Genomic DNA, 23,094 nt, shown 5'->3' on the forward strand with positions numbered 1-23,094 from the left:
GACATGGGGTTATGAGGTTTGTTGTCAGCAGCAACACAGGCAGTAGGGTAGACAGGACAGGGGTTATGAGGTTTGTTGTCAGGGGTTATGAGGTTTGTTGTTTGGGTGCAGGGTTAGTGGAAACATTGTGTGTTTGGGTGCAGGGTTAGTGGAAACATTGTGTGTTTGGGTGAAGGGTTAGTGGAAACATTGTGTGTTTGGGTGCAGGGTTAGTGGAAACATTATGTGTTTGGGTGCAGGGTTAGTGGAAACATTGTGTGTTTGGGTGAAGGGTTAGTGGAAACATTATGTGTTTGGGTGCAGGGTTAGTGGAAACATTATGTGTTTGGGTGAAGGGTTAGTGGAAACATTATGTGTTTGGGTGCAGGGTTAGTGGAAACATTATGTGTTTGGGTGAAGGGTTAGTGGAAACATTGTGTGTTTGGGTGAAGGGTTAGTGGAAACATTATGTGTTTGGGTGAAGGGTTAGTGGAAACATTGTGTGTTTGGGTGAAGGGTTAGTGGAAACATTGTGTGTTTGGGTGCAGGGTTAGTGGTAACATTGTGTGTTTGGGTGCAGGGTTAGTGGAAACATTGTGTGTTTGGGTGCAGGGTTAGTGGAAACATTGTGTGTTTGGGTGCAGGGTTAGTGGAAACATTATGTGTTTGGGTGCAGGGTTAGTGGAAACATTGTGTGTTTGGGTGCAGGGTTAGTGGAAACATTGTGTGTTTGGGTGCAGGGTTAGTGGAAACATTGTGTGTTTGGGTGCAGGGTATAAACTCTATTACCCACAATGCAGTGAGAACAGAGCATAGATAGAGGACAGTCTATCAAAAGCAGCATGTTGTGGTTTATTGTCAGCAGCAACACAGGCAGTAGGGTAGACAGGACAGGGGTTATGAGGTTTACTGTCAGCAACACAGGCAGTAGGGTAGACAGGACATGGGGTTATGAGGTTTGTTGTCAGCAGCAACACTGGCAGTAGGGTAGCCAGGACAGGACAGGGGTTATGGGGTTTACTGTCAGCAACACAGGCAGTAGGGTAGACAGGACAGGGGTTATGAGGTCAGGGTTTAGGGACAACCTACTACTTTTGACGTCAACAGTAGTGCACTATAAAGGAAATAGGGAGCCATTTAGGAGACAACCTATGACCTTTCAGTGACCAGGGCACGAGCAGGCGTCCTCAGTCTTGCTGCTGGACATGACAATGGTCTGATTTACGGTGCTGTTGGAGACATTCTCCATGGACACGTCGGTGTGCTCCCGGGCGGGCTGGTTGTCGTTGGTGTGAGAGCGGCTCCTGCTGCTGTCGCAGGAGGCGATGCTGGAGCCTGAGGCGGTGCGGGACCTCACCAGTCTGGTCATGCTGGCTGAGAACACTAAGAGAAGGAAGGAGACAGTTACCATAGCTTGGTATATCTAACATAACGTAACTAGCATAGCATAGCATAACATAGCATACATATTTTTTAATGTTCAGGGGGTAGATCAGCTTTAATTTTGCAGATAGATTGCAGCTTCCATCAATGTAATTGTCACTTCCACCCTATTCCCTATATAGTGCATTGCTTTGACCAGAACCCAAGGGCTCTATTCAATCCGTATCGTGGAAATTCCGTGTTACAGCGTGATTGAAATTTAAAGGCAATGTTTCCGCATTAGCAGAGACTGCATTCACGGTAAATGCTACACACAGTACGTCGCCTCAACTGGAAATGACCTTTACATTTCTAAAGCGCAATCTTTAACGGTTCAGCAACACAGAGCCCCGAGTCTTAGTGGAGGGGACACCAATGATCAACATTGTCATAGAAAGTGAATAGTCTCTGGGTACACTAGGAGGCTGGTAGCTACATTTTAGTTCTTGTTCTTCAGTTTTCTCTCAGCGCATGCCGACAACAGCTTCTGTGAAGTGGAAACATTGTGTGTTTGGGTGCAGGGTTAGTGGAAACATTGTGTGTTTGGGTGCAGGGTTAGTGGAAACATTGTGTGTTTGGGTGCAGGGTTAGTGGAAACATTGTGTGTTTGGGTGAAGGGTTAGTGGAAACATTGTGTGTTTGGGTGCAGGGTTAGTGGAAACATTGTGTGTTTGGGTGCAGGGTTAGTGGAAACATTGTGTGTTTGGGTGCAGGGTTAGTGGAAACATTGTGTGTTTGGGTGCAGGGTTAGTGGAAACATTGTGTGTTTGGGTGAAGGTTTAGTGGAAACATTGTGTGTTTGGGTGCAGGGTTAGTGGAAACATTGTGTGTTTGGGTGCAGGGTTAGTGGAAACATTGTGTGTTTGGGTGCGGGGTTAGTGGAAACATTGTGTGTTTGGGTGAAGGGTTAGTGGAAACATTGTGTGTTTGGGTGCAGGGTTAGTGGAAACATTGTGTGTTTGGGTGAAGGGTTAGTGGAAACATTGTGTGTTTGGGTGCAGGGTTAGTGGAAACATTGTGTGTTTGGGTGCAGGGTTAGTGGAAACATTGTGTGTTTGGGTGAAGGGTTAGTGGAAACATTGTGTGTTTGGGTGCAGGGTTAGTGGAAACATTGTGTGTTTGGGTGCGGGGTTAGTGGAAACATTGTGTGTTTGGGTGCAGGGTTAGTGGAAACATTGTGTGTTTGGGTGAAGGGTTAGTGGAAACATTGTGTGTTTGGGTGAAGGGTTAGTGGAAACATTGTGTGTTTGGGTGCAGGGTTAGTGGAAACATTGTGTGTTTGGGTGAAGGGTTAGTGGAAACATTGTGTGTTTGGGTGAAGGGTTAGTGGAAACATTGTGTGTTTGGGTGCAGGGTTAGTGGAAACATTATGTGTTTGGGTGCAGGGTTAGTGGAGACATTGTGTGTTTGGGTGCGGGGTTAGTGGAGACATTGTGTGTTTGGGTGCAGGGTTAGTGGAAACATTGTGTGTTTGGGTGAAGGGTTAGTGGAAACATTGTGTGTTTGGGTGCAGGGTTAGTGGAAACATTGTGTGTTTGGGTGCAGGGTTAGTGGAAACATTGTGTGTTTGGGTGCAGGGTTAGTGGAAACATTGTGTGTTTGGGTGCAGGGTTAGTGGTAACATTGTGTGTTTGGGTGCAGGGTTAGTGGAAACATTGTGTGTTTGGGTGCAGGGTTAGTGGAAACATTATGTGTTTGGGTGCGGGGTTAGTGGAGACATTGTGTGTTTGGGTGCAGGGGTTAGTGGAAACATTGTGTGTCTGGGTGCAGGGTTAGTGGAAACATTGTGTGTTTGGGTGCAGGGTTAGTGGAAACATTGTGTGTTTGGGTGCAGGGGTTAGTGGAAACATTGTGTGTCTGGGTGCAGGGTTAGTGGAAACATTGTGTGTTTGGGTGCAGGGTTAGTGGAAACATTGGTTGTTTGGGTGCAGGGTTAGTGGAAACATTGTGTGTTTGGGTGCAGGGTTAGTGGAAACATTGTGTGTAGGGTTAGTGGAAACATTGTGTGTTTGGGTGAAGGGTTAGTGGAAACATTGTGTGTAGGGTTAGTGGAAACATTGTGTGTTTGGGTGAAGGGTTAGTGGAAACATTGTGTGTTTGGGTGTGGGGTTAGTGGTAACATTGTGTGTTTGGGTGTGGGGTTAGTGGTAACATTGTGTGTTTGGGTGCAGGGTTAGTGGTAACATTGGTTGTTTGGGTGCAGGGTTAGTGGAAACATTATGTGTTTGGGTGCAGGGTTAGTGGTAACATTGTGTGTTTGGGTGCAGGGTTAGTGGAAACATTGTGTGTAGGGTTAGTGGAAACATTGTGTGTTTGGGTGCAGGGTTAGTGGAAACATTATGTGTTTGGGTGCAGGGTTAGTGGTAACATTGTGTGTTTGGGTGCAGGGTTAGTGGAAACATTGTGTGTAGGGTTAGTGGAAACATTGTGTGTTTGGGTGCAGGGTTAGTGGAAACATTGTGTGTTTGGGTGCAGGGTTAGTGGAAACATTGGTTGTTTGGGTGCAGGGTTAGTGGAAACATTATGTGTTTGGGTGCAGGGTTAGTGGTAACATTGTGTGTTTGGGTGCAGGGTTAGTGGAAACATTGTGTGTAGGGTTAGTGGAAACATTGTGTGTTTGGGTGCAGGGTTAGTGGAAACATTATGTGTTTGGGTGCAGGGTTAGTGGAAACATTGTGTGTTTGGGTGCAGGGTTAGTGGAAACATTGTGTGTTTGGGTGCAGGGTTAGTGGAAACATTGTGTGTAGGGTTAGTGGAAACATTATGTGTTTGGGTGCAGGGTTAGTGGAAACATTATGTGTTTGGGTGCAGGGTTAGTGGAAACATTATGTGTTTGGGTGCAGGGTTAGTGGAAACATTGTGTGTAGGGTTAGTGGAAACATTGTGTGTTTGGGTACAGGGTTAGTGGAAACATTGGTTGTTTGGGTGCAGGGTTAGTGGAAACATTATGTGTTTGGGTGAAGGGTTAGTGGAAACATTGTGTGTTTGGGTGTGGGGTTAGTGGAAACATTGTGTGTTTGGGTGCAGGGTTAGTGGAAACATTGTGTGTTTGGGTGCAGGGTTAGTGGAAACATTGTGTGTTTGGGTGCAGGGTTAGTGGAAACATTGTGTGTTTGGGTGAAGGTTTAGTGGAAACATTGTGTGTTTGGGTGAAGGGTTAGTGGAAACATTGTGTGTTTGGGTGCAGGGTTAGTGGAAACATTGTGTGTTTGGGTGAAGGGTTAGTGGAAACATTGTGTGTTTGGGTGCAGGGTTAGTGGAAACATTGTGTGTTTGGGTGCAGGGTTAGTGGAAACATTGTGTGTTTGGGTGAAGGGTTAGTGGAAACATTGTGTGTTTGGGTGCAGGGTTAGTGGAAACATTGTGTGTTTGGGTGCAGGGTTAGTGGTAACATTGTGTGTTTGGGTGCAGGGTTAGTGGTAACATTGTGTGTTTGGGTGCAGGGTTAGTGGAAACATTGTGTGTTTGGGTGAAGGGTTAGTGGAAACATTGTGTGTTTGGGTGCAGGGTTAGTGGTAACATTGTGTGTTTGGGTGCAGGGTTAGTGGAAACATTGTGTGTTTGGGTGAAGGGTTAGTGGAAACATTGTGTGTTTGGGTGTGGGGTTAGTGGTAACATTGTGTGTTTGGGTGCAGGGTTAGTGGAAACATTGTGTGTTTGGGTGCAGGGTTAGTGGAAACATTGTGTGTTTGGGTGCAGGGTTAGTGGAAACATTGTGTGTTTGGGTGCAGGGTTAGTGGAAACATTGTGTGTTTGGGTGAAGGGTTAGTGGAAACATTGTGTGTTTGGGTGAAGGGTTAGTGGAAACATTGTGTGTTTGGGTGCAGGGTTAGTGGAAACATTGTGTGTTTGGGTGCAGGGTTAGTGGTAACATTGTGTGTTTGGGTGCGGGGTTAGTGGAAACATTGTGTGTTTGGGTGAAGGGTTAGTGGAAACATTGTGTGTTTGGGTGCAGGGTTAGTGGAAACATTGTGTGTTTGGGTGAAGGGTTAGTGGAAACATTGTGTGTTTGGGTGCAGGGTTAGTGGAAACATTGTGTGTTTGGGTGCAGGGTTAGTGGAAACATTGTGTGTTTGGGTGAAGGGTTAGTGGAAACATTGTGTGTTTGGGTGCAGGGTTAGTGGAAACATTGTGTGTTTGGGTGAAGGGTTAGTGGAAACATTGTGTGTTTGGGTGCAGGGTTAGTGGAAACATTGTGTGTTTGGGTGCGGGGTTAGTGGAAACATTGTGTGTTTGGGTGCAGGGGTTAGTGGAAACATTGTGTCTCTGGGTGCAGGGTTAGTGGAAACATTGTGTGTTTGGGTGCAGGGTTAGTGGAAACATTGTGTGTTTGGGTGCAGGGTTAGTGGAAACATTGTGTGTTTGGGTGCGGGGTTAGTGGTAACATTGTGTGTTTGGGTGCAGGGTTAGTGGAAACATTGTGTGTTTGGGTGCAGGGTTAGTGGAAACATTGTGTGTTTGGGTGCAGGGGTTAGTGGAAACATTGTGTGTCTGGGTGAAGGGTTAGTGGAAACATTGTGTGTTTGGGTGCAGGGTTAGTGGAAACATTGTGTGTTTGGGTGCAGGGTTAGTGGTAACATTGTGTGTTTGGGTGCAGGGTTAGTGGAAACATTGTGTGTTTGGGTGCAGGGTTAGTGGTAACATTGTGTGTTTGGGTGCGGGGTTAGTGGAAACATTGTGTGTTTGGGTGCAGGGTTAGTGGAAACATTGTGTGTTTGGGTGCGGGGTTAGTGGAAACATTGTGTGTTTGGGTGAAGGGTTAGTGGAAACATTGTGTGTTTGGGTGCAGGGTTAGTGGAAACATTGTGTGTTTGGGTGCAGGGTTAGTGGAAACATTGTGTGTTTGGGTGCAGGGTTAGTGGAAACATTGTGTGTTTGGGTGAAGGGTTAGTGGAAACATTGTGTGTTTGGGTGAAGGGTTAGTGGAAACATTGTGTGTTTGGGTGCAGGATTAGTGGTAACATTGTGTGTTTGGGTGCAGGGTTAGTGGAAACATTGTGTGTTTGGGTGCAGGGTTAGTGGAAACATTATGTGTTTGGGTGCAGGGTTAGTGGTAACATTGTGTGTTTGGGTGCAGGGTTAGTGGAAACATTATGTGTTTGGGTGCAGGGTTAGTGGTAACATTGTGTGTTTGGGTGAAGGGTTAGTGGAAACATTGTGTGTTTGGGTGCAGGGTTAGTGGTAACATTGTGTGTTTGGGTGCAGGGTTAGTGGAAACATTATGTGTTTGGGTGCAGGGTTAGTGGTAACATTGTGTGTTTGGGTGCAGGGTTAGTGGAAACATTGTGTGTTTGGGTGCAGGGTTAGTGGAAACATTGTGTGTTTGGGTGCAGGGTTAGTGGAAACATTGTGTGTTTGGGTGCAGGGTTAGTGGAAACATTGTGTGTTTGGGTGCGGGGTTAGTGGAAACATTGTGTGTTTGGGTGCAGGGTTAGTGGAAACATTGTGTGTTTGGGTGCAGGGTTAGTGGTAACATTGTGTGTTTGGGTGCAGGGTTAGTGGTAACATTGTGTGTTTGGGTGAAGGGTTAGTGGAAACATTGTGTGTTTGGGTGCAGGGTTAGTGGAAACATTGTGTGTTTGGGTGCAGGGTTAGTGGTAACATTGTGTGTTTGGGTGCAGGGTTAGTGGAAACATTGTGTGTTTGGGTGCAGGGTTAGTGGTAACATTGTGTGTTTGGGTGCAGGGTTAGTGGAAACATTGTGTGTTTGGGTGAAGGGTTAGTGGAAACATTGTGTGTTTGGGTGAAGGGTTAGTGGAAACATTGTGTGTTTGGGTGCAGGGTTAGTGGAAACATTGTGTGTTTGGGTGAAGGGTTAGTGGAAACATTGTGTGTTTGGGTGCAGGGTTAGTGGAAACATTGTGTGTTTGGGTGCAGGGTTAGTGGAAACATTGTGTGTTTGGGTGCAGGGTTAGTGGAAACATTGTGTGTTTGGGTGCAGGGTTAGTGGTAACATTGTGTGTTTGGGTGCAGGGTTAGTGGAAACATTGTGTGTTTGGGTGCAGGGATAATGTGGAGGAGCAATATTCCATGTCTCTCATTCCTTTACTCTGTAGATGCCACTGACTACAGGTGATACCTTGTTTTTATATATATATATATTTTACAGAACGACAGATTTTTACCTTGTCAGCTCGGGGATTCGATCCAGAAACCTTTTGGTTACTGGCCCAATGCTCTAACCACTAGGCTATTGCTGCCCCTTGTTGACATGCACTAAGGTGAACATTATCTTCCAATTAGATTCATTATCCTGAGCTGATACTTACTGTAACCCATGATACTTACTGTAACCCATGATACTTACTGTAACCCCTGATACTTACTGTAACCCATGATACTTACTGTAACCCCTGATACCCCTGATACTTACTGTAACCCATGATACTTACTGTAACCCATGATACTTACTGTAACCCATGATACTTACTGTAACCCATGATACTTACTGAAACCCATGATACTTACTGAAACCCATGATACTTACTGAAACCCATGATACTTACTGTAACCCATGATACTTACTGTAACCCATGATACTTACTGTAACCCATGATACTTACTGTAACCCATGATACTTACTGTAACCCCTGATACTTACTGTAACCCCTGATACTTACTGTAACCCATGATACTTACTGAAACCCATGATACTTACTGTAACCCATGATACTTACTGAAACCCATGATACTTACTGTAACCCCTGATACTTACTGTAACCCATGATACTTACTGTAACCCATGATACTTACTGTAACCCATGATACTTACTGTAACCCCTGATACTTACCGTAACCCATGATACTTACTGTAACCCATGGTACTTACTGTAACCCCTGATACTTACTGAAACCCCTGAAACCCCTGATACCCCTGATACTTACTGTAACCCATGATACTTACTGTAACCCCTGATACTTACTGTAACCCCTGATACTTACTGTAACCCCTGATACTTACTGTAACCCATGATACTTACTGTAACCCCTGATACTTACTGTAACCCATGATACTTACTGTAACCCATGATACTTACTGTAACCCCTGATACTTACTGTAACCCCTGATACTTACTGTAACCCATGATACTTACTGTAACCCCTGATACCCCTGATACTTACTGTAACCCATGATACTTACTGTAACCCCTGATACTTACTGTAACCCATGATACTTACTGTAACCCCTGATACCCCTGATACTTACTGTAACCCATGATACTTACTGTAACCCATGATACTTACTGTAACCCATGATACTTACTGAAACCCATGATACTTACTGAAACCCATGATACTTACTGTAACCCATGATACTTACTGTAACCCATGATACTTACTGTAACCCATGATACTTACTGTAACCCCTGATACTTACTGTAACCCCTGATACTTACTGTAACCCCTGATACCCCTGATACTTACTGTAACCCATGATACTTACTGTAACCCATGATACTTACTGTAACCCATGATACTTACTGTAACCCATGATACTTACTGAAACCCATGATACTTACTGAAACCCATGATACTTACTGAAACCCATGATACTTACTGTAACCCATGATACTTACTGTAACCCCTGATACTTACTGTAACCCATGATACTTACTGTAACCCATGATACTTACTGTAACCCCTGATACTTACTGTAACCCCTGATACTTACTGTAACCCATGATACTTACTGAAACCCATGATACTTACTGTAACCCATGATACTTACTGAAACCCATGATACTTACTGTAACCCCTGATACTTACTGTAACCCATGATACTTACTGTAACCCATGATACTTACTGTAACCCATGATACTTACTGTAACCCATGATACTTACTGTAACCCATGATACTTACTGTAACCCCTGATACTTACTGAAACCCCTGAAACCCCTGATACTTACTGTAACCCATGATACTTACTGTAACCCCTGATACTTACTGTAACCCCTGATACTTACTGTAACCCCTGATACTTACTGTAACCCATGATACTTACTGTAACCCCTGATACTTACTGTAACCCATGATACTTACTGTAACCCATGATACTTACTGTAACCCCTGATACTTACTGTAACCCCTGATACTTACTGTAACCCATGATACTTACTGTAACCCATGATACTTACTGTAACCCCTGATACCCCTGATACTTACTGTAACCCATGATACTTACTGTAACCCCTGATACTTACTGTAACCCATGATACTTACTGTAACCCCTGATACCCCTGATACTTACTGTAACCCATGATACTTACTGTAACCCATGATACTTACTGTAACCCATGATACTTACTGAAACCCATGATACTTACTGAAACCCATGATACTTACTGTAACCCATGATACTTACTGTAACCCATGATACTTACTGTAACCCATGATACTTACTGAAACCCATGATACTTACTGTAACCCATGATACTTACTGTAACCCATGATACTTACTGTAACCCATGATACTTACTGAAACCCATGATACTTACTGTAACCCATGATACTTACTGAAACCCATGATACTTACTGTAACCCATGATACTTACTGTAACCCCTGATACTTACTGTAACCCATGATACTTACTGTAACCCCTGATACCCCTGATACTTACTGTAACCCATGATACTTACTGTAACCCATGATACTTACTGTAACCCATGCCCTGGATGAAGTACTTGAAGGCCTCTGTCAGTTTGCCAGGCTGGCTCACCTGGGGAAGTCCTCCACAGTCAGCCATCTGATTGGACGGAGACAAAAGATCATGGGCCAACCAACCGTCATTTGATCTTAACAAATCTTTCTCATTATCAATCACATATACTGTTCTTAGATGGTCAATGACATTGTGGTTCCGGATCTTTACTTATAAAGTACTTTTGACAGTATTATGAATTGCTACATCCGTCGGAGCCACACATTAAACTGACCTTGAGCAGTGTGGTCTGTGTTGGGTTGAGCTTTGCATTGCTCTCGACCACAGCCTCAACTGCAGGGGAGCTGTCTCCCACCACCAACAGAGCAGGGCACCTGCATGAGTCAGCAGATTCATTAGCTACTTAACTAATAATGCTCATAGTCAATATCATAACTAATACTGATGGTCAATATCATAACTAAACCTCAGTCAATATCTGTTACGAGAATTCTGTTCTCAATGTTCAATAAACTGAACTTCAATGAACTACTCAGTCTGCAACCCAGAATTGATAAGATACTGTTTGAAATGAAAACAGACAGAGGCCCAGCCTACAATAGTCAAATGTTTATTCACGAGAGCGCTCTGAAGTCCATTATACAAAGACATCCATTTTATAGCTGCGCACATACTTCCACACAAACAGTAGATATCCTACGCACATACAGTGGGGCAAAAAAGTATTTAGTCAGCCACCAATTGTGCAAGTTCTCCCACTTAAAAAGATGATTTTCATCATCCATTTTCATCATAGGTACACTTCAACTATGACAGACAAAATGAGAAAAAAAAATCCAGAAAATCACATTGTAGGATTTTTTAAATGAATTTATTTGCAAATTATGGTGGAAAATAAGTATTTGGTCACCTACAAACAAGCAAGATTTCTGGCTCTCATAGACCTGTAACTTCTTCTTTAAGAGGCTCCTCTGTCCTCCACTCGTTACCTGTATTAATGGCACCTGTTTGAACTTGTTATCAGTATAAAAGACACCTGTCCACAACCTCAAACAGTCACACTCCAAACTCCACTATGGCCAAGACCAAAGAGCTGTCAAAGTACACCAGAAACAAAATTGTAGACCTGCACCAGGCTGGGAAGACTGAATCTGCAATAGGTAAGCAGCTTGGTTTGAAGAAATCAACTGTGGGAGCAATTATTAGGAAATGGAAGACATACAAGACCACTGATAATCTCCCTCGATCTGGGGCTCCATGCAAGATCTCACCCCGTGGGGTCAAAATGATCACAAGAACGGTGAGCAAAAATCCCAGAACCACACGGGGGGACCTAGTGAATGACCTGCAGAGAGCTGGGACCAAAGTAACAAAGCCTACCATCAGTAACACACTACGCCGCCAGGGACTCAAATCCTGCAGTGCCAGACGTGTCCCCCTGCTTAAGCCAGTACATGTCCAGGCCCGTCTGAAGTTTGCTAGAGAGCATTTGGATGATCCAGAAGAAGATTGGGAGAATGTCATATGGTCAGATGAAACCAAAATATAACTTTTTGGTAAAAACTCAACTCGTCGTGTTTGGAGGACAAAGAATGCTGAGTTGCATCCAAAGAACACCATACCTACTGTGAAGCATGGGGGTGGAAACATCATGCTTTGGGGCTGTTTTTCTGCAAAGGGACCAGGACGACTGATCCGTGTAAAGGAAAGAATGAATGGGGCCATGTATCGTGAGATTTTGAGTGAAAACCTCCTTCCATCAGCAAGGGCATTGAAGATGAAACGTGGCTGGGTCTTTCAGCATGACAATGATCCCAAACACACCGCCCGGGCAACGAAGGAGTGGCTTCGTAAGAAGCATTTCAAGGTCCTGGAGTGGCCTAGCCAGTCTCCAGATCTCAACCCCATAGAAAATCTTTGGAGGGAGTTGAAAGTCCGTGTTGCCCAGCAACAGCCCCAAAACATCACTGCTCTAGAGGAGATCTGCATGGAGGAATGGGCCAAAATACCAGCAACAGTGTGTGAAAACCTTGTGAAGACTTACAGAAAACGTTTGACCTCTGTCATTGCCAACAAAGGGTATATAACAAAGTATTGAGATAAACTTTTGTTATTGACCAAATAATTATTTTCCACCATAATTTGCAAATAAATTCATTAAAAATCCTACAATGTGATTTTCTGGATTTTTTTTCCTCATTTTGTCTGTCATAGTTGAAGTGTACCTATGATGAAAATTACAGGCCTGTCTCATCTTTTTAAGTGGGAGAACTTGCACAATTGGTGGCTGACTAAATACTTTTTTGCCCCACTGTACATACACACAAACAGTAGGTGTGTTTTATCCTTCTCCACAGTTCGCACCACTTTGTATCACTACCCAGCCGACAGTTCCATTCCCCCGAGATTAGGGAGACCTTGAGAAGTACTCCCTGTCCTCTCCCAAGTCTCTCAGAGGCCTAGTCAGGTCGGTCCAAACACAGTTTTAATTGTTCTACGGTATTTTACTAGGCACACACACACACAAGTTCAAATCCTAAGCTACACCTTGCTCAGACAGTCTGTTTTTCCACTATACATTGTTTAACCTAATTCTGACTAAAACTACACACACCATCAGATTATAATTTTATTATTCTAATCAATTTCATACAGTTATAAGGTTTCAGAGTGGAATTATTTTATCATTATCTTTCACATATACATTATTTGATCAATATCATAACTAATACTCATAGTCAATATCATAACTAATACTCAGTCAATACCATAACTAACACTCATAGACAATATCATAACTAAAATTGATGGTCGATATCATAACTAATACTCGTAGTCAATATCATAACTAATACTGCTGGTCAATATCATAACTAATACTCAGTCAATAGCATAACTAATACTCAGTCAATCTCATAACTAATACTCAGTCAATAGCATAACTAATACTGATGGTCAATATCATACCTAATACTGATGATCAATATCATAACTAATACTGATGATCAATATCATAACTAATACTGATGGTCAATATCATAACTAATACTCAGTCAAAACTCAGCCCTGAGTTTTCCCTAGTCAGGTCATGTGGCCAGGTAAGAGTCAGGGTCCTGATGCTGAGTCGGTCCGTGTGACGTACATCAGAGTTCTGACGTTAATGTTTCCCCCTGGGACAGGCCTCTCGATCTCCAGGCCCCTGCGGCTCTGGTAGGACTTGAAGAACTGGGCCAGGTTGGACTGGTTGACATCATTGGTGATGTGGTTGCGGTATGTGGCGATCAGATCAGGGTTGTTCTGGATCTCCTCCTATTGCACAAAGAACAAATCTCAATGGTAACGCTTTCCATGACGTACATACTTATAATGCATTATAACATAGTTTATAATGCCTTATAATACACATGTAATGTGTTATGACACTGACTATAAACATCCATAACAAAGGGTTGATGTTTCACAACAATTCATAGTTATTTAAATATAAATGTAATTGTATCATTCATATACTGTAGCTTCCAGAGGGGGACAGAAGTCTTATAGTGACAGTTTATTGAACAAAGCTACATCTTTAGGATGTTTCAAAACAATATGTTGCTCTTTCCGTACGGACTGTCAGTGGTTGTAGTGTAGTAGATGAAACAGAAATAGCCATTAAGGTGTTAGTGCTACTGTAGTTGCTGTTTCTATCTAACCCTTACCTTTCCAAACATGTGGTTTAGGATATGATCAGGCAGTGCTTGGATCCAGCCAGTCATCTGAACAGAGAGAGAGTTGGGAGTTTACAGTGGTGTGTACAGGCTCCTCCAAGCCAGGCTCTGAGCAAACACAAAGGACATTAAAGCATATTTATACATAATCCCCTAAGAATTGAACTCTATCAGAGTAAATCAGCATGTCTCCATGCGCTTAGCCTGAAAGACCCACCACAATGTGGATTGTTATGTTGGAGGGTCTTAATAATAATACAAAACAAATACAGATCTTGCAAATTCTTTTATTTACATTTTCAAAAGCACTCAACTTTGTTCGCTATGTTAATTATGCTATGTTATGTTAAGTAGGCTATGATAATTATGCTATGTTATGTTAATTATGCTATGGTATGCTTTGCTCTGTTAGTTATGCTGTGCTATGTTATGTTAGTTATGCTATGTTATGTTAGTTATGCTATGTTACTTATGCTATGCTATGTTATGTTACTTATGCTATGCTAGTTATGCTATGCTATGTTATGTTAGTTATGCTATGCTAATTATGTTATGTTATGCTATGGTATGTTAGTCATGCTATGTTAGTTATGCTATGCTATGTTAATTATGTTATGTTATGCTATGTTAGTAATGCTATGCTATGCTATGCTACCTTGTGTGTAAGTGAATCTATCACGCTCTCGGCACGTGCATTGATGTTGATGAGGACAAGTCCCTCAACCTTATCTGGATGGTTCAGCTGTAGACAGGAAGAATAAAGACATGAAGAACATAGCACAACCCATTTGGGACATATTTAGGATTCAGAGAGCAGGAAATGACACAAACACTTATCACAACAACTTTGTTGTGATATCTACTATGAGCTTCATTGTTTCAGTGGTTAGTCTAACTCGAGGATAACCATCACACAGGCTATTCAGTGTCTGTACAGTACAGAACAGTGTAGATGTGTACAAACAAAAGAACATTCCAAAAGACACTTTAATAATGCCACTTTAATAATGTTTACATATCTTGCATTACTCATCTCATATGTATATACTGTATTTTATACCATCTATTGCATCTTGCCTATGCGCTCTGTCATTGCTCATCCATATATTTATATGTACTGTATATATTCTTATTCCATTCCTTTATTTAGATTTGTGTGTATTAGGTAGTTGTTGTGGAATTGTCAGATTACATGTTAGATATTGCTGCACGGTCGGAACTAGAAGCACAAGCGTTTCGCTACACTCGCAATAACATCTGCTAACCATGTGTATGTGACCAATCAAATTTGATTTGATTTGCTTGGCAATAACAATTATCAAGATGATGTTATCAGTATCAACACTGTGGTATGTTGAAGGACTTTTACTAGGTTTAAATCCTAGTTTAATTATGGCTGCTCAATTTAACAAAAACAAAAGAGTTCAACAACAACAAAAAATCCACTCACAGCAAATTTAGCGAGGATGTAGGCACCAGCACCGCTGCCCAGTCCAATGACACTCTTAAACCTGAAGGGAAACAAGAAGAGGTTTGATGGGAGTTTGAAGCTTCTAATAAGAAGAGGATGTAAACCTCTTCGTGAATGTAATTTAATTTATATTTAGTTATCCACATAATCCACGTAATAAATGTGTTTTTGATCCCGGAGGGTAACACTTGAAAGCATTTATTAAAACAAGTGTGTAAAATGATAAACTTGTATTTGCTAACACAACGTGCCATTGGAACACAGGAGTGATGGTTGCTGATAATGGGCCTATGTAGATATTCCATTAAAAAATCAGCCATTTCCAGCTACAATAGTAATTTACAACATTAATGTTTACACTGTATTTCTGATCAATTTGATGTTAATTTAATGGACAAAAAAAATTGCTTTTCTTTCAAAAACAAGGAAATGTATAAGTGACCCCAAACCTTTGAAAGGTAGTGTATATATTTTTTTTAAAATCATGTTTATGTTGATATTTGTACTGCACTGTTGAGGGAGCTTGCCAGTACACATTTAGCTGCACCATTTATACCTGCTGTAAACTGTGTATATGACAAATAAACGTTGATTTGTGATTCACCGAAAGTGCTTGAGGACCTGAGGGAGAGTCTCAGAGAGCTGGTCCATAGAGGGGTAGGTGTACCTGCAGCGGAAGACCAGAACACAAGTTACCTCAAGTGCTCCTCATCATCACTAACACGATACAAGTCATGGATGTGTCCCAAATGGCACCCTATTCCCTATATTGTGCACTACTTACAAGTAGTGCACTATAAAGGGAATAGGGTGCCATTTAGGATGCAACCAAAATGTTATTGTGCCAAACTTGTCTCTCAAACATGTTGTTGTTGTTGACATGTTTCAAATGAATGTATCATCCATTTGTTATTATCTGTTGGTGCCTTGTCATTGTCTTTCTACCCTGTGAATATCATCTATTTTCTCACTGGATACTTCTACTACCTGAAGATTCAGGTAAAGTGACCTACAGTAGCCTAGCAGTGACCCAGTCCCCGATGTTGACTGTTTAAGAGTCTTGTGGACCAGGTGCCATGTGACAGTGGATTAGCATGGCAGGCAGCTGCTCTTAGTCCTGATGTCCACTAACACTAACAACAGATGGAACTAGATCCCAGTGTTTACTAACAACAGATGGGACTAGATCCCAGTCTCCACTAACAACAGATGGGACAAGATCCCAGTGTCCACTAAGACTAACAACAGATGGGACTAGATCCCAGTCTCCACTAACAACAGATGGGACTAGATCCCAGTGTCCACTAAGACTAACAACAGATGGGACTAGATCCCAGTGTTCACTAACAACAGATGGGACAAGATCCCAGTGTCCACTAAGACTAACAACAGATGGGACTAGATCCCAGTCTCCACTAACAACAGATGGGACTAGATCCCAGTGTCCACTAAGACTAACAACAGATGGGACTAGATCCCAGTGTCCACTAACACTGACAACAGATGGGACTAGATCCCAGTGTCCACTAACAACAGATGGGACTAGATCCCAGTGTTCACTAACACTGACAACAGATGGGACTAGATCCCAGTGTCCACTAACAACAGATGGGACTAGATCCCAGTGTCCACTAACAACAGATGGGACTAGATCCCAGTGTTCACTAACAACAGATGGGACTAGATCCCAGTGTCCACTAACAACAGATGGGACTAGATCCCAGTGTCCACTAAGACTAACAACAGATGGGATTAGATCCCAGTGTCCACTAAGACTAACAACAGATGGGACTAGATCCCAGTGTCCACTAAGACTAACAACAGATGGGACTAGATCCCAGTGTCCACTAACAACAGATGGGACTAAATCCCAGTGTCCACTAACAGATGGGACTAGATCTCAGTATTCACTAACAACAGATGGGACTAGATCCCAGTGTCCACTAACACTAACAACAGATGGGACTAGATCCCAGTGTCCACTAACACTGACAACGGATGGGACTAGATCCCAGTGTCCACTAACACTAACAACAGATGGGACTAGATCCCAGTGTCCACTAACAACAGATGGGACTAGATCCCAGTGTCCACTAACACTGACAACAGATGGGACTAGATCCCAGTGTCCACTAACACTAACAACAGATGGGACTAGATCCCAGTGTCCACTAACAACAGATGGGACTAGATCCCAGTGTCCACTAACAACAGATGGGACTAGATCCCAGTGTCCACTAAGACTAACAACAGATGGGACTAGATCCCAGTGTCCACTAACACTGACAACAGATGGGACTAGATCCCAGTGTTCACTAACAACAGATGGGACTAGATCCCAGTGTTCACTAACAACAGATGGGACTAAATCCCAGTGTCCACTAACAGATGGGACTAGATCTCAGTATTCACTAACAACAGATGGGACTAGATCCCAGTGTCCACTAAGACTAACAACAGATGGGACTAGATCCCAGTGTTCACTAACAACAGATGAGACTAGATCCCAGTGTTCACTAACAACAGATGGGACTAAATCCCAGTGTCCACTAACAGATGGGACTAGATCTCAGTATTCACTAACAACAGATGGGACTAGATCCCAGTGTCCACTAACACTAACAACAGATGGGACTAGATCCCAGTGTCCACTAACACTAACAACAGATGGGATTAGATCCCAGTGTCCACTAACACTGACAACGGATGGGACTAGATCCCAGTGTCCACTAACACTAACAACAGATGGGATTAGATCACAGTGTTCACTAATATAAGAATATTTTGAAGATAAATACACAAAGCAGAGGACTAGAGTTAACGATCAATAGGAGTTGGTTTTTCAGTTCAACATCTGTTTAGAATCTGTGGAATGTCACTCCTGAACTCAGAGCTACATGCGCCACGTTTTCATTGGTCTGTACAGTTGGGAGCAGGATACTTGTTATTTGGCCATTGGCCAAGTTGTACTGCAAGGACTTCTGATTGGTCAACCCCAGGCTGGGGTAGGGGGCTTATAAATGGCATCCTGTTCCTTTGTTCAGTGGCGAAAAGCTGAGGACAGGGGAGACTGAACATCTAACTCCCAGCATAACAGGTTGATTTGTTCTTCTCAAATAAACAAATTTTTCTCCCCCTGATTTGCTTTGGTGTTTGTGTTATTGAAGAATAACATCAACTGCCAACACTAACAACAGATGGGACTAGATCCCAGTGTCCACTAACAACAGATGGGACTAGATCCCAGTGTCCACTAACACTAACAACAGATGGGACTAGATCCCAGTGTCCACTAACAACAGATGGGACTAGATCCCAGTGTCCACTAAGACTAACAACAGATGGGACTAGATCCCAGTGTCCACTAACAACAGATGGGACTAGATCCCAGTGTCCACTAAGACTAACAACAGATGGGACTAGATCCCAGTGTCCACTAACACTAACAACAGATGGGACTAGATCCCAGTGTCCACTAACACTGACAACAGATGGGACTAGATCCCAGTGTCCACTAACACTAACAACAGATGGGACTAGATCCCAGTGTCCACTAAGACTAACAACAGATGGGACTAGATCCCAGTGTCCACTAACACTGACAACAGATGGGATCTGTGCCATGTGAAATCATTGAATCTGACTAATTTGTTTCTAATCAATTTCACGGTACACTGAGGACTACAACCACCAGAGAATCCACCAGAAAATCTTCAACTCAATAACCCCCTTGCAAATGTAACAGTATAACTTTAGTCCGTCCCCTCGCCCATACCCGGGCTCGAACCAGGGACCCTCTGCACACATCAACAACGGTCGCCCACGAAGCATCGTTACCCATCGCTCCACAAAAGCTGCGGCCCTTGCAGAGCAAGGGGAACCACTACTTCAAGGTTTCAGAGCAAGTGACGTAACCGACTGAAAGGCTGCTAGCGCGCACCACCGCTAACTAGCTAGCCATTTCACATCCGTTGCACAAATTCATGCTGCTAATTGAGGTTGGCACTGGTCACTCACTCAGTGGAGAGAGTGGAGGCACCCTCATGCTGCCCAGGGGCATCAACGTGGCACACGGCAAAGTGCCTCATGATCTCCTGCATGTCCTCGTGGCTGAACAGGGCACGACTTGTCTAGACACAAAGGAGAATATAAGACAAGTTCAGCAAAGTGCTCCTAAATGTTTTTTTTCTTTCTTGTGCATTGTTGCTTTTGAAATTGACATTGAATTGAATAGAACAACCATATGGGACTGTATACAGATCATGACATGACAGCCTGAATTAACACATTAAAAACAAGTAATCTGTTTAAAGTTCTGTTTGTCATCAAAGCGCTGTGCTCTCACTGGTTTAGATGCATATCAATATGGAATTGAAGGGGCCTCCCGGGTGGCGCAGTGGTCTAGGGCACTGCATCGCAGTGCTAACTGCGCCACCAGAGTCTCTGGGTTCGCGCCCAGGCTCTGTCGCAGCCGGCCGCGACCGGGAGGTCCGTGGGGCGACGCACAATTGGGCTAGCGTCGTCCGGGTTAGGGTGGGTTTGGCCGGTAGGGATATCCTTGTCTCATCGCGCTCCAGCGACTCCTGTGGCGGGCCGGGCGCAGTGCGTGCTAACCAAGGGGGCCAGGTGCACGGTGTTTCCTCCGACACATTGTTGCGGCTGGCTTCCGGGTTGGAGGCGCGCTGTGTTAAAGAAGCAGTGCGGCTTGGTTGGGTTGTGCTTCGGAGGACGCATGGCTTTCGACCTTCGTCTCTCCCGAGCCCGTACGGGAGTTGTAGCGATGAGACAAGATAGTAATTACTAGCGATTGGATACCACGAAAATTGGGGAGAAAAGGGGATAAAATAAAAAAAAAAAAAATGGAATTGAACTTAGCTCTTAGCCAGATGTGCACAATAACAATAAACTAAACTTAAGATCAACTGGATAGCCCAGACAGGGCTCTCTCACAACAACAACAAAACATACAGTTCAGTCCAATATCGTGGAAGGTCATGATGACTGGGCGGCTGCCCTTGGGAACCCCCTTCATGGTGCAGTGGACCTGTCCAAACTGAGTCTCCACGTCATCCTCCTGCCATGGCAAAACAACTTTGGTTACACAAACCCCACAACTATAACTGTTCCCAACCCTTTTCGGTTACTGTACCACCAACTGAATTTAGCTTTGCCCGGAGTACCCTTGATGTACCCTCGTGCATTTTACCAGTAAGATTTTCAAGTAACCCCTGTGGATAGGCCAAGTAGCCCCAGGGGTCATAGTACCCCTCGTTGGGAACCACTGATGTTAACTGACTTGCCTAGTTAAATAATAGTAAAATAAAAAATAGGTAACCTACACTAACACACATTAACAAGTTGTTCCTGCTAAAACCAGCACCTGGATCTCAAGACACACTGCTCTGCACAGGGTTTTCTCTTTATGAATTAGTCCTACTTTACGTTGTGTGCAATAACCTGTGTATCTACATGGTAGTTACATACTGTAGGTTAGTAACTGGTACATTGTTACAGAGCACCAACCTACTTGCAGCTGTTACTTACCATGATGTAAATACATAGGTTTTAGGTGTTGATACGTACCCTAAAGCCGACCATAAGTCTAGTAACCGCCCCTGTCAGCCCCTGAAGGACAAAACAAAATCAATCTCATTAACCACAGACTACAGCATCATAAATCAACTTGTTGGAGTGAGTTGTTAAACTCTGTTTTATCAAAAAGGCCATCAACAGAAAAAGATAGAGAATCTATCCTAAATGGTAACCTGGAGAGTACAACTTTTGACCAGAGCATTATTGGCCCTGGTCAAAAGTCATGCACTAGAAAGGGAATAGGGTAACATATGAGATATTTGTATAATCTGCAACAGTATGGTTTTAAGAAACTTCAGGCTTCGTCCCAAATGGCACCCTATATAATTGTTCTGAATGTTTTATTCCTGCCTATGTATTTTGAATGACCTGTGCACCATTCAATCCAAACTGATATCCAGAACTTTCCAGGTGTATAAACAACTAAACGACTCACAGGAAGTGGGTTAACGTTGACCTGCGCCTCGTTTTCCTCCAGGTCAACCTCATCCAGCTCCATCAAAGAGGGGATCTGCTGAGAAGCCTGTTGATGTTGATGAGCACCCTGTTGAATGAAAAAGAAAAGTTGCACAAAATACTCATGGTTGCTTCCCAACTGGCACCCTATTCCCTATATAGTGCACTATTTTTGACCAGAGCCAAATGGTCTCTATTCCCTATTTAGTGCACTACTTTTGACCAGGGCCAAATGGTCTCTATTACCTATGCAGTGCACTACTTTTGACCAGGACCAAATGGTCTCTGGTTAAAAGTAGTGCACTACATAGGTAATAGGGTGCAGTTTGGGATTAACCCTAAGGACAACATTAACCAACATATAAAAAAACCCCATCAATTTCACATTTTAAATCGATAACAAAGCTATTGGATTTGTTATACAGTGGGGATTTAGGTATTACATTGGCTGCATTATTCTGTAACGCTGCTGTAGGCTTATTTGCCATGGTCAACCAACGGAAACATCAAGCAGCATCTGTACAGGTAACATTTTCCATAACACCCATTTGCCATGATGCTGCGGACCATATGCGTCAGTGTATCAGTGAACAGATTACAGCAAATGTGTTTATTTACACTGGGTTTATTTTATGAATTAGCTAAAAGGGTAGCCTACTACACATCCCGATGTCCATCAGCCATTGCGCACGTGTGAGCGCGCACAAGTTTCCCGCGCGTGAGAGACCGGCATTCCGATTCTTTTCAGTGAGCTGGCTCATTTGTCTCCGTTCACGTAAAAGAGCCGGTTCATTTGTCTCTCAAACAGCTCTTCGTTCAAAATTCTTCAAAATCGACCTAGAACCATGAAAAAGGTGCGAATATCCAATGTAAAGCCCAAAAGGTAGGTTACCATTATGTCAGATTGTGAACTGCGCGTTCAAATACATTTTTACCTGGGCAAATTGTTAGATGGCCTGTAGAAAAATGACCAGATTGACGCGCTCTCACTCATATGTATTGTTTCTGCAGTGAAGATTCACCGTCTTTAGATGTCCTTTGTAACGTATCAGCAGAAAACGTTGTTTTGAACTCAAAAAGCAGTATGCAAATCAGGGAGCCAAAATAACGGCTCTTTCCAATAAGATCCGTTCAAAAAGAGCCGTTCGTTCGCGAAGGACCCATCATCCCTTCTACCTGCCAGTACCACATCATCTCATTATCATCACATACATACGCATACCGGTACTTTATACCTCAGTGACACATACCCACCTTCCTAGACATGACGCTCAGTCGATGGTGGTACGGATGTGTTGGTTGAAAATCGAAAAGGCACCAAGATTCTTAACTTCCTCAATTGTTTCCTTGGCAACTCTGACAGAGACGCATAGCCTAATAAACACATTTCATTCAGATGTCACAAAGAGTTTGGAATATCTGGTTGTCATAATGGTCATCATGGTCTGCCAGTTCAAATGAAAGGCAAATCCCTAGACAATTCCCAAGGTTATTTTGAGCAAGTCTCATCATGATGACCTCGTGTTTTTTAATCATATGACTGGTTTCTAGTTTGGATTGTATAGCCTGCCCTATAGTGTATTTTACTTCAAATATGTGGTGCTCAATGCAAGAAAAGAGTAAACAACTCAAATATAAGTGCATAGCCTACAGTAGGCTATATTTTAATACTGTTAAGATTAATACAACTATAGGGGGTTATGAAAGAAATGGTAAGCCTATGTATGCTAAGCCTCTCCATGGGTATCACTCTAACCCAGATTTACAGGTTGAATACAACATGTGAGAGGGTTACATCACAA

At 43.1% G+C, this 23,094-nt stretch overlaps 1 protein-coding gene across 1 annotated transcript; it reads right to left on the reverse strand.

Moving 5' to 3' along the window:
• Positions 1 to 1,138: 1,138 nt before the first annotated feature.
• On the reverse strand, positions 1,139 to 20,315 carry ndrg1b (N-myc downstream regulated 1b). Its single transcript, XM_038977456.1, has 10 exons — positions 20,209 to 20,315; positions 19,262 to 19,369; positions 15,849 to 15,911; positions 15,224 to 15,284; positions 14,429 to 14,515; positions 13,765 to 13,821; positions 13,206 to 13,372; positions 10,338 to 10,437; positions 10,060 to 10,147; positions 1,139 to 1,362 (listed from the first exon to the last, which is right to left on the reverse strand). The coding sequence occupies exons 1-10, from the start codon at positions 20,274 to 20,276 to the stop codon at positions 1,139 to 1,141; spliced, it is 1,023 nt and encodes a 340-aa protein (XP_038833384.1). The 5' UTR covers positions 20,277 to 20,315.
• Between the last annotated feature and the right edge of the window lie 2,779 nt (positions 20,316 to 23,094).

Source organism: Salvelinus namaycush, chromosome 37, assembly GCF_016432855.1.
Source record: "Salvelinus namaycush isolate Seneca chromosome 37, SaNama_1.0, whole genome shotgun sequence".
In the NCBI taxonomy this organism is placed as follows: Eukaryota; Metazoa; Chordata; class Actinopteri; order Salmoniformes; family Salmonidae; genus Salvelinus; species Salvelinus namaycush.

Bases quoted from the DNA above. Each gene is read 5' to 3' on its own strand.
- ndrg1b (XM_038977456.1), bottom strand. From the start codon at position 20,276: ATGAAGGGGGTTCCCAAGGGCAGCCGCCCAGTCATCATGACCTTCCAC. The intron at 13,822-14,428 runs GTAGCATAGCAT...CTCTCTGTTCAG, and splicing joins TAGATTCACTTACACACAAG to ATGACTGGCTGGATCCAAGC. The intron at 13,373-13,764 runs GTAAGGGTTAGA...TTTGTGCAATAG, and splicing joins TAAACCACATGTTTGGAAAG to GAGGAGATCCAGAACAACCC.